General features: G+C 34.7%; 1 protein-coding gene across 3 annotated transcripts; it reads left to right on the top strand.

Moving 5' to 3' along the window:
• The first annotated feature begins 376 nt into the window (after nt 1-376).
• LOC110729033 (probable protein phosphatase 2C 76) lies at nt 377-10218 on the top strand. 3 transcript variants are annotated; one of them, XM_021908737.1, is made up of 10 exons: nt 377-662; nt 858-896; nt 1269-1585; nt 2930-3057; nt 4811-4909; nt 5329-5487; nt 6275-6361; nt 8098-8189; nt 9000-9074; nt 9486-10218. In XM_021908737.1, the coding sequence occupies exons 3-10, from the start codon at nt 1317-1319 to the stop codon at nt 9888-9890; spliced, it is 1314 nt and encodes a 437-aa protein (XP_021764429.1). In that variant the 5' UTR covers nt 377-662; nt 858-896; nt 1269-1316; the 3' UTR covers nt 9891-10218. The 3 variants fall into 3 exon arrangements, with proteins under 3 accessions (XP_021764429.1, XP_021764439.1, XP_021764434.1); XM_021908747.1 differs by lacking the exon at nt 858-896; XM_021908742.1 differs by lacking the exon at nt 377-662 and having other exon boundaries at nt 669-896.
• The last annotated feature ends 1840 nt before the right edge of the window (nt 10219-12058 follow it).

Below are 12058 nucleotides of genomic sequence, written 5' to 3' on the forward strand. Positions count from 1 at the left end.
ATATTTCTAGATTCTGTCTTATCCCAGCTATCGTATTTTATTCTTCTACCAATCTCACCTTTTTTATATTTTATTACTTTATACTATTTGTTCTAAAATTGTGCGCATATAAAAATAAAGCAGGTAATAAAATGAAGAGGGAGTACAATTTTATTCCTTCATAAAAAAAGTTTTCTTATAAATATATCCAATGCAATAGCACGGGCAAGTTCGAGTTTGGATAGAAATGCAAAATGGGCATGAGCCCATGATGCACCCTATCAATCTATCATCCATTCATCCTTCCCAATCAAAGCTGTTAACAGTAGATGCATGAATAATGCCACGGTGTCAGTCTCATTCTTTGCCAAAAATTCACACTTAATTTGTTTTCCCTTTTTTCTTCTTTCTTTCCCTCTCTCTTAATCTGTCAGTTTCTCTCTCTATCTCCACCATTCCTCACTCACTCTCTCAAAAACTGCAAATTTCACCACGCTCCAGATCACCTTTTCTCTTTCTCTCTCTAGGGTTCCAGATTCTCTCTCTTTCTATCATTTTCTAGAGAGAGGAAATTCAAAAGCCTTATTAAAGGAATTTTGCCTTTTCTTTCTTTAGATTCTTCTTGATTCTGATCAAATTTTATATGAACAATTAAATTTATCCATAATCGCAGACGTAGATAGGTATCTTCTGCTATAGATTCGATTTTTTTTTTGTTTTTTCTTCGTTTTTTATTGTTTTTTTGACGATTGATTGAATTTTGGGTTACTATCACAATTATTTGATTAAAATTTGGGGAAATTGTTTGGCGGATCTGTAATTATTGTTTGGAATTGTGATTTTTTGTCTCAATTTGATTCGATTATATTGTTTTGAAGTTGTGTTGCTGATTACCCAAGGAGTAACGTCGTGTTACTGTAAGTTCATTTTGCACTTAGTTTTTGTGTTTTGTTTGAATTCAGCTTGAAGTTTTGTATATGATTGTGTTTGTTTGAATTCCCAAGGTTTCGCGTTGTTTCGAAGTGATTATTTGATGTCATATGCTTATTCAAATTTATAAGTTGTTGTTATTTGATTAGTTGAGGTGTATAGAGAGTGTCAGATGTTGATTTCAGCCTGTAACCGTGTTGCACATTTAGTACGATGATCAAGTTAAGTGGTAGAAGTTTTTCAGCTTGAAATTTGGATGTTGTTTCAGTTTATCTTAGATAACTTTTGTGTTTTTTTATTTTATTTGGAATACTAGAATTGTCATTCATATTAAGTAATATGTTGATGGAATTATGCAGATGTGTTTGTTATTGCCTGAGAAAGTTAGGCCAGTTTGGTAGAATTTGATGATATGCAGCAGTTCTATAAAAAATGTTATAAATCAAGTCGGGTGCATCGGGGTTCTTTCCAGAGGAAGTGTATGGCTAGGAGTTACTGGACGAGTTTTGCATGACAAACGTAGTCCCTCGTATTCCTTCAATTGTGAGATTAGAAGGTTCAGGGCAAGTGGAAAAATGATGGTTGATACTGATTCCATGCAAAATCGCGGTTCTGTAGTGGGTGTCTTGCCAGAGAAAGGGGAGAATGGTGGCTATGCTAGTGGTGGATGCAAAAGGTGAATATCTTTGTGCAGATTTATTCTAGATTTTTTATCCCTTCCATGCAGGAACTTGATCGTCTAGAACTTAATGACTGCTGCATATTACAAGTATCAGTGTAATTAATTGTTTATGGCAAAGGATTGCTGAGAAATTCAAGTTGATGTCTGTATCTGTTACATTTGAATCTCTCATTGCTAATTATCGTTAAATATTATTAAACTAGGTGAAACATATTTTTTTTTTCAATGCTCTTCCAAGGGCTGAAAAGAGAATGTTTTAACGCCTGATCGACTTCAGGATTAATGTTTCCTTTACGTTATTTGGTTGTCTCCAGCTGTATGCTGTTCATCACTTTTGTTTGTTGTCAGACTGAACGTTTTGTTTAATGCTAACTATCTTATTTTGTTTTAAATTTTATTGGCTTAGCAAGTTTATGTCACCGGTTTCTACTGGTCACTACCAAACATGGCTTTCATTGAATTTTATAGCATCCTATTGTTTTTGTCATGTCAAATTTACGTCCTTTTTATAAATAAAACTATTAATGGATCCTTGGTTTGCCTAATCAAATTTAGCCACCTATTTGCTACTTGTATGTTCCCAAATTATAGCTGATCTTGTCAGATTGCTTTGAATTAAGGTTTCACATCATACTTGGGTTGAATGAACATAGCACACCCCTTATTTTTTTGTTAACAACGGACAAATCCTCTTCTTAATTACAATTTTTTGCAAGTTACCCATTCGTATTCTCTATTAAAAGCTACCCCAAAACAATTTTTAAACATCAAGAGACAATGGTACCATTGTTTTCTGATGTTTTCCTTGTGTAAGGGTTTGTTTTCTTGTTATTTTAAGAGGTATTTCATAGTGTTGAAATGAAAGAGCACTTCTTTGGCACACATTCTGCAGAGAATAACATTAAAGCTTGACCTCACTTAGAAATTGGCACTTGAAAGGCCTGGACCTCTATAACTGTGTGTTTTCCTGTTTAGGCAACTTTTCACCTCTTGATGTTATTATTTACTCTGCACAACTAGGTGTTTGTTCCCTTCCTTTCACAATTATAAGCATTGTGTTGCATTGGATGAGCCATTAGAAAAAGGCTCTCCTGCTCTGCATGACTCTCCATAGTTATCTTTAAAAAGAATAAAAAAATTTATCGTGGCATTTATGTAGATCAAATTGGTCTCGATTCTCCAAAGCTTGTTTGACAATATAACTTTGATGTGCCAATGTTATTTCTTAATGTGTTGATTTTTTATCTTTCTGCTATAGAATTACCTTCTGAATAAATAAACCATTCATTTCTGTTATTAAGTGGCATTGTACTTCTTGATTTTCTTCTTGTGTGACAGTGAAGATGGAAAGTTAAGCTGTGGATATTCAAGTTTCCGGGGAAAGAGAGCTAGCATGGAAGATTTTTTTGATGTCAAAATGTCTAAAAAGAATGGGAAGACTGTGTGCCTCTTCGGAATTTTTGATGGTCAGATATTCTATACTTGACTTGCAGCTTGCTTATTAGCATTCTGTTTTTGAAGAATTTGAACCATGTTAACGTGCATATTTAGATGCATCTTGCACATTTCCCTCTCAACCCTCATTCACTTTTATTATCCTTTGGGGTTAGGTATCTTTCTTTTGCAGTAAGTGAATTTGATTGCTGCATTCTGCAGTACTTATTAGCTTTTATCACCTTAAATGTCTTTGACATTGAAGCTGTATCATTTGTGGCCTGTTAGTAATCTTAGTATAGGGCATACCTACCCTTCTCTCTCTTTCCACCTTTATACTAAAGACTCTATTGCACGAACATAATGTGGACTTTAAGTTGGATCTCTGATAAGTAGGGGTTTTCAATCAATAAATGCAATCATTTTCATTACCTTGAGATGAAAGAGAAAGCTCTTATTCTAGAGTCTCATTAAGTTAGCTGGTAAATCTGCTGAAGGTTATTCACATTTGATCAAAAGAGATAATACTGTAAGTACTGTTAGTTGAATTAGCTAAAGAGTGTAGCGGTAGGATTTTGTACGGTCAAGACCTTTTAGTTATGTAAAGGCCATTTTGTGAAGCAAATATAGATGCATTCTGCAAGTCATTGCGCATATTGACATTGTTGAGCTCTTAAAAACTTGTATATATATTGTAGTTGCTACAAAGCTGGAACTTTTGTTTTATTTTTCATCATGAGTTGATAAAATGCTTAATGGTATGTCAAAATGTAATCTTCCTTTGTTTTGTTTTAGATGCATCACTTTAAAAACATGAATTTCTAGTCAGTTTTTGGAGATGAGAGAGATAGAGAGTAAGAAATAAGAGGACCCATGTGACGTGAGAGAGAGATAGAGAATTTATAAGCTTAAAAGGAAAGTGTTGCATGAGATTTGAAATTTCCTTATGTAGAAAGTAATGCTTCTTAACAGAAACGGAGGAAGTAGTGTGTCTCAGTCTTGATTTTCTTGAACGGCATATCAAATTGTTGATTTCCCCTCTAGTCAATTCCTGCAGTTATGGCTGTGAGGTCCAATATTAGACCCATGAGATGTGGAGTTGCTGCTTTCTTGACAGAGTTTTGTTACTGTATGTCTTTGGTTCTGCTTGGCAATTTGGCCTGCTTTAAGGTGATATATGCTGGAGTTTACAAGTTTCATATGAGAAGAGAATAAAAGTTCCCAGATGAGGAAGGATAGACTGTTGGAATTCCAACTTGAAGAAAGTGAACCTAAGAGAAGGGGTAAAAGCAAATTAAGTAAAAGCATTGGATTATACCATAGATTGTTTCTGTGGTATATGGTTCAACATGGAATAGCTTTATTTGCTTTGTTACTTATGATGTGATAAGCATAATGGTGTCTGTGTACTGAAATAGAAATTTTTTCTCGCTTGGCCTTATTTTTTACAATTGTTTTTAAAAGTTGCATCGTAAATATCTATTAATTTGGCAGCTCCTGTACTCAGGTCAAACTATAATTTTTATGTGCTGCAACGTTCTTATTAACTTACACAATTCTGTAGGAATGCTGTGCATTTTAGCTGATACAGTACATGACAGGAATTTATTCAATTATAATTATCTCTAACTATATGCCTGTTATGAGTGATTTTTTGACTTGTGTTGTGCTAGGTTCCCATGGACTTGGTACTATTGCCAGGAATAGCAAGTACCAAGAATATTAACATTAGGAAAGTGAATTTACTATTGGATCTATGGTTAACAAATTTTTTATGCTGTGTAGGTCATGGTGGTTCTCGTGCAGCTGAGTATTTAAAGGATTATCTCTTTGAGAATCTCATGAAACATCCAAAATTTATTGAGGACACTAAAGTGGCTATAAGTACGTTCCTATTTCGCTGTCTGTTGTGTTGAATGATAATTGATGCTCACGTGGCTGCATTAATTCTATGAACCTACGATTGCATGTTTTATTAACTTCTGTATCTTCAACTGTTAAGAAGGCCACTTTTCTTGATTGGTTACCAATGGATATTGTTAATTAGGTCACTTGCATGTGGCGGTTGTGTACTTTGTTCACGTGCCAATGTGTAATATAATTCCTGACATATAATATAGAGGCTCAAAATGTACATAAATGTATAATTTCAATTTAAATGAACATAAGAAGTTATTTCATAGAATAAACTCTTGTCCCGTCTTTATAAAATAAAAAAACAGTTTTGAATAAAAAACAGATTGTGCTCTTCTTTTGCTGAAATTATATCCTGTTTGTTATCTGATAAGTGGTCAATGCCCCAGGTGAAACATACAAGAAAACTGATGTGGAGTTCTTGGATTCTGAAAAGGATACATTCAGGGACGATGGGTCCACAGCTTCAACAGCGGTACTCGTTGAAAACCATCTTTATGTTGCTAATGTTGGAGATTCACGCACAGTAATATCCAAGGCTGGAAAAGGTTAAAAGTGTGAATATTTGTTTTGCTAAAATTTTTGGAATACATTGAAGTAGTTACCAGTGTATTCTTGTATGGTGTATTTTTTTTTAAAAAAATCCTGTTGCTTTTTAATGAAATTTATTGATGATTTTTCTATCATTGAACTGTATGGGGTGGAGATCATGTTTCTTGAAGAATCCCCAGTAATTATGAAAATTGAAAGACAGTAATTAAATTGTATCTTGGTTTACTGAAGAGGACTTTTGGGATTTAATTATTCTTAAATATACTGGAGATGGTTATTAGGATTAAACTCTGAACCAGCTCAACTAAATATTAGAAATAATGTTGGCAGGGTGTACATAGCCAATGTATTTTTGTCACTTGTATGGCAGGGATAACTGATAAATAAAAAAGAGAGATGAGTTTTCTGATGAAACAAAAGAGAAGCTCCATTATGATTTGTTATTGTTAGACCTTTTGACTATAAGTTGATGTTGAAAGTGTAAATTTTAGATAAAGAAGAGTGCTCAAATAATAAAATATACTTTCATGTGGATATAAATGGAGTGACCATGCAAAGCAAATCAAGTTCTTGCTCATTTAGCAAAACCTTGCTGATGTTTTAATTTGTTACCTCTCCACAAAAATGATTATAAGCTGTGGCTGATATATAGGATTCATCCTTATATGATTATATGCTATGCATGTTTGTGCAACATAAATATTTTACTGTTAATTTCTCGTCTTTAGCCTATATTGAATGGATTTGAAGGTCCTTGATATATTACGTCACTTATCTGAACAGCAATAGCCCTTTCTGAAGATCACAAGCCAAACAGACTTGATGAGCGGAAGAGAATAGAGAATGCAGGTGGTGTTGTAATGTGGGCAGGTGAGATCAACATCCATCGGAGGACTTCAGTATTAGCTTTTTCTTTCATTGTGTTAATTCTCTACAGATTTCTCTTATCCTTGTTAATTTATTGCCTGATGGCCAAATTGATCTTTTTGGGGAGGCTGCTCAAAGGGACATCTATCATATAAGAGAATGTATTTTCTAGATTGGTGTGCTCTCAAGAAATGCTGCTGTTGTGTGCTATGTGCTAGGTGCATAGCTTCTTTCTTGGGCATGATTGTCTGTGAGATTTTTTTTTACATATTTTCTCTCTTTCTAGAGTTGTAGATGTCTTGTGTACCAATTATGGAGTTTGTCTCTTATTCCTTGTAATGACCTTTTGGGAGGATTATGAAGGTCTGTTATGTTTGCATATCTTGTGATACTGAAGATCGATTAGTGTTGCTTGGTTTCCTGGAGACTTCTGCAGTTGCTAAGCTGTAGATACATCAGAATATCAGATACCTTGCCCTGTAGAAAGAATGGAGATAAAGGATGTAGCAGAATATTAGATAGGCTGTCTTGTTGACCTCTGTGGTAGTTATTTTCTCAAATTTCCGAATCATGATGACCTTTCTCAAATTCTCCCTTGGATATTTTGGTGCTTCAATATTGTATCATTTAAACAAAACGGTTTGGAGTGGTTTCCAAAAGAAAGTATCCAAAAGAATATTTTGTATAGGCCTATGTGGATTTTCTGCTGTGAGGAAGGTAATTGTTTGTTTTGCAATTTATATTTCCGGTGAGTTGCCACTTGCCCTTGAACTACTTAGACTCTTAATTCATAGTTATTTTGGCTGAGTGGTGACTTCTGAACTTACACTAGCGTCATTATATTAGCAGTTGGCTTCTGATAGTTTTCATTCAGCCTTGCAATTGGCAGTATGGAAATTGGAAAATGATCCTGCAGGTGAGTTGCTTACTGATTATCTGCCATTTGGCTGCCTTTTTCTTTTGCTGATATCATGCCAATGCCTCTAAAGAGGTTTCAGCTCCTTATGGGAGGAGGTGGATATCTGCAGCCTTAGTGCCTACTTTGCTATTAGATGGCTTTTCCAGCCAAGCATTCATCCTATGCTATGAGTGTTTATCTGCACAAGAAATTAGAACTGCGTGCAGTTTTATCAGCAATGCTAATTTAGTCTAGTATAACCCAAATGCCAATGAATAGTAAATTTGGACTCCACTAAAAATTGACAGATAAGTTGAGTGATTAGGCATTCAGTGTCGTTCTGTTTCTGGTATGTGATAGTTTTGGGACTTATACTAGTTGAAAAAAGAGAGAGATTATTGGGGAATTCGTGAAATATGTAACAATCTGAGAAATGAGTTATCCTGTACCTTGATTAGATATATACTTGTGTTGGGAGGCACTGATATTTGATTATTGCATTGATAATTGTTAATTATGCAATTGTTAATTTGTGTTGCAACTTGTTCTGTGTGTGATTCTTCTTTGCTTAATGGGAGCAAGATTATCCACAATTTTGGCTTTTTGTGAGCTATGCTTAGCTCCACCTTTACAAAAAGATCCATCTTACTAAAATGAGTACAAATTTGTAAACTAGTTAAATTTTTGAAACTTGTGCGGATTTGAGTCTGTATAGATAGCATGTGTGATCCAATCTCTTACAATTCTTTTTTGAAGTGTTGTCAAGCATGTCCTAATGCTTCAAGTGTAAATATTAATTGTCATTATCAGTACATCATTTAACCTTATATTGCCTTTTCAGGGACTTGGAGAGTTGGAGGTGTATTAGCCATGTCTCGTGCTTTTGGCAATCGCATGTTGAAACAATTTGTTGTGGCAGAACCTGAAATTCAGGTAAAAATCTTAAGACCTGACAACTATTTTAGGTTAGAATATCATCCATTGATCGTACAGAATGGTTAGTGAAATCTTCGAATTTTCTTTCTTGAGTAGTGTACATATCATTGTTATGAACATTGATATTGGGGTTTAGATAAATGTTTCTCTGTAATGTAGTCTTTGTTGTGTCTTCATTCTTTTGATTTATTAATTTAGCGAACTTTTGGTTAGACCCAAACTTTACCCTATGCAAATGTTTCTGTATAATGTAGTCTCTGTTGTGTCTTAATTCTTTTAATTTTTTAATTTAGCAAACTTTTGGTTAGACCCGAACTTTGGTGTTAGGTCATAATAAAGTCATGGAGGTATCAGTTAGCTTCTGTTGGCCTTTACATGGGGTATCCTATCTAATATATGTGGTAATCCATCTTCCTCCTGACAATGTTTTCCATCTTTTTTAAATGTGATTTTCTCTCTCTCTCTCTCTCTCTCTCTCTTTTTTCTTTTTTTTTTCTTAGACTTGAATTGGCATTTTGGGTATCTTTTCTGTATTAATTTTCTGATGGATTTCTTTTGTTGTTTTGGGACTGTGGGGGACTATTAATTCATGGATGTAACTGATGTAAAGGCGTCCCCTGTTGATTTCATATTTTTGAAGGTGTTCAGACTTCTAATAATGTGGATTGTCAACTACCATGATTCTTTGAATTATGTGTGTTTGTGTTCCTTTTAAGTTAGAGTAATTTGTGGTGGTCTTTCTTTGTGGGTGTAGCAGTGTAGAGGGTTTACATTTAATAGTCACTAATGATTAGTTTACTGTCTCAGGAACAAGAGATCAATGAAGAACTTGAGTTACTTGTGCTTGCCAGCGATGGCCTTTGGGATGTTGTTCCAAATGAGGTATGCTCTGTTCTTGACAATAAATCTGCTATATGCTAATCTTCTGGTTATATTTTAAAAGAATTTAAGCTTTTTTAAAAATTAAGGCTAGCTACTTCTAATTATATGATGTTAAATGTGTTCAATTTGAGCAGACTCTTACACGTAAAAGAGTAATACTCTGTGTTTTAATAGTATTGGTTCTTTTAGTGATTCTAGTTTCTACTTTGAAGAGGATAGTTTATTATGGGTTATATTGCTGTTATTTATTTGTATTCCATGGTCTTGTCGTTAGCCATTAGCTCACTTATGCAGTGTCTTCTGTTGTTTGTTGCATCAGATTGTATTCAAAGTTTTCTACCAATTGCATCAGATTGTATTCAAAGTTTTCTACCAATTAAATTAAGTGGTTTGTGTTTGCTTTGTGGTCAGGATGCTGTTACAATTGCTTGGGCAGAAGAAGAACCGGAAGCAGCTGCTAGGAAATTAACTGAGACTGCTTTCAACCGTGGTAGTGCTGACAATATCACCTGCATTGTGGTAAGGTTCCACCATGATAATGCAGGCAGGCCCCGGCTCGAGCAGCAGAAGTCACTTGAGCTCCATCAAGACATAAGTTCGGAGCCTGGGCCCCAACAAGAATTGAGTAATTTACCTGAGTGCCAACAGGATCAAAAGAATGTTTTAGAGCTCCAACAAGATCAGAATAGTGTCTTGGGGCTCCAACAAGACCAGAACAATGACCTGGCGCTCCAACAAGACCAGAACAATGACATGAATCTCCAAGATGAAGACTCCATTGAAAAAGTACGTTATATTTTGAATGTTACGTTTTAAATTATTCTCTCTCAAGAATGAAGACACCATTGAAAAAGTACCTTCAAGCTCCTAATTTCTAAAAGTTTAAAAAAAAAAAAAAAAAAAACCATTTTCTCTTTATTTATCAAAATCTCAGACAATGTTCTCCTTTGTCCTATGCAAAGTTATTGCAAATTCCTCCAAAAGTACTATGTTCCTTTTATTTTTTTACGTTTGGTAATAGGTATTATGAACAATGACATTTTTTTAATTTAGTGGGTGTATTGGGATATAGCAATAAAAAAAATATTGAATGGGTATAAAATTAATGGTAGGTACTTTTTTATTTTTTTTTAATGATAAATTAGAGATAACTATATATTACGTAATTTATTAAAGGACACGTGAAAAAAATTATTAAAATGAATTTAAGTTCAAAATGAGGGAGTTGGGTAGCATTTTAATTAGGGCTGATTATCCGAAAATTCGAACCGTAATCGATCCAAGAATTAAGGTACTCGTTCCAATAACCATAACGATTGGGGTACCCGATTCGTTAATTTGTTATCGGGTATGGTTATTGGGTATCATTTTAAAGTTAACAGCTACTTAATCCGATCCGATAAGCAATTTTTTCATTTTTTTCCTACTTAAATCTATTTATCCAAAATCTAAAATTACTTTACTTCATAATCACTTCACAATTTAAATGGTTAGTAATATTATTAGTAATTTTGTCATGATTATGTGGTTTTATTCTTAATTAGTGTTGAATGATATCATAATAACTAAATTATAAGGTCTAAATTTTCATTATTGGATAGCATATTGGGTACCCGATAACCGATCTGAAAATCCGGGTACCGAAGTACCCGAATTTATCGATTCGATTAATGGATATCATTTTTAGTGTTATTGGTTATCGGGTACCCAAATCGATAGTGTTAACGGTACGGGTACCCGATCCATGCTCTCCCCTAATTTTAATTCTTCAATCATGATTACTTGTATAAACATCCTGTTTTCTAAAATTTGATTACATGTTCAAATTCAAAAGGTGAAAGCCCTTAAATTTTTAAATCAATGCATTAAAAGATTGAATATTGGAGTTTGGAAAAATATAGAACATTGCACGTTTGTAAAACTTACTTGTATTCTGCTCAAAAAAAAAAAAAAACAAAACAAAAAAACAAAAAAACAAAATTGCAGTTGTTTCGGTGAAAACAATGGGACCTTCAGCAGGTCCTTCAGATGAGTGGAGACGAAGCCCAATTCGAGTGATGACCGAATTGAGGATCTCCTGCACTCTGCACAGCTAAACAAACGTAAACTGACCTCGGGGGTTGTGCTGAGGAAGGCCCCTTCGATGCCGAAGTTAGTACGAGTGTAAAATGGAGAGAGAATTGCTATGCAAGAGTGTTTGTTGCTTGAGGCAATATGTGTGAATGATTGTAAAGTTGACAAAATGTGAGCTTTTATACCTTGCCCCAATTGGATGGAGTGGGCTGACCATTTACCTTAGCTTTGTGAACTGAAGTGACATGTGGGCCAGAGGGTTTAACCTTGCTATTTGGGCTTTGCTTATTTTCATTTATGGTCTGGGCCCAAATATGAGTTATTTGGACCCCAACCAACTTGCCCCCCCGGACCCGATTCGTGAGGATAACGGGTCGGGTTTTCTGATTTTTGAGAAATTTGGAGGGAAGTAAATGAAAATAATTTGTATTTTGTTTAAGAAATTCGTGGAGCCTAATTAACGCTAATGACAGTTAATTAAGAGTAATGGGAAAGTGGAGAGAGTTTAGTGGATAATTAAATTTTTGGCGGTTGTAATTAATGGAACGAATTTGAATAGCCATGAATTGAAGTGGCGAGAGTGGGAAGTTCAGTGGATATTTAATTTTAGAAATCTCGTTTCTGGAACTCATTCGAACAAATCACTTCAATCTAAAACTCGTACTCACCAGGCTTCCTAGAATACGCGCAAATATCCCGTCTTTTTCTTCCTCAAAATCCCAAGTTTTCGAAGCCTTTCAGCAAAATCCGTTGTTCCGAACCGATAGATCGGCGGATTCCGAACCCGATTAAGGTAACTTTCTTCGAATTTCATTCGGCTTTCCACGTTTTCTAAGCTTTTCCCCTTTTTCGTTCTTTTTGCGTCGCCGTCGATTTCAAAATGGCCGGTAACCCCGGAAAGAGGCCAGTAG

The sequence above is a fragment of the Chenopodium quinoa genome, unplaced genomic scaffold, assembly GCF_001683475.1.
Source record: "Chenopodium quinoa cultivar QQ74 unplaced genomic scaffold, ASM168347v1, whole genome shotgun sequence".
NCBI classification, from domain to species: Eukaryota; Viridiplantae; Streptophyta; class Magnoliopsida; order Caryophyllales; family Amaranthaceae; genus Chenopodium; species Chenopodium quinoa.

Coding starts and splice junctions, on each gene's coding strand:
- LOC110729033 (XM_021908737.1), top strand. CDS start 1,317: ATGATATGCAGCAGTTCTATAAAAAATGTTATAAATCAAGTCGGGTGC. Junction 1,586..2,929: donor GCTAGTGGTGGATGCAAAAG/GTGAATATCTTT, acceptor CTTGTGTGACAG/TGAAGATGGAAAGTTAAGCT. Junction 6,362..8,097: donor TGGTGTTGTAATGTGGGCAG/GTGAGATCAACA, acceptor TTGCCTTTTCAG/GGACTTGGAGAGTTGGAGGT.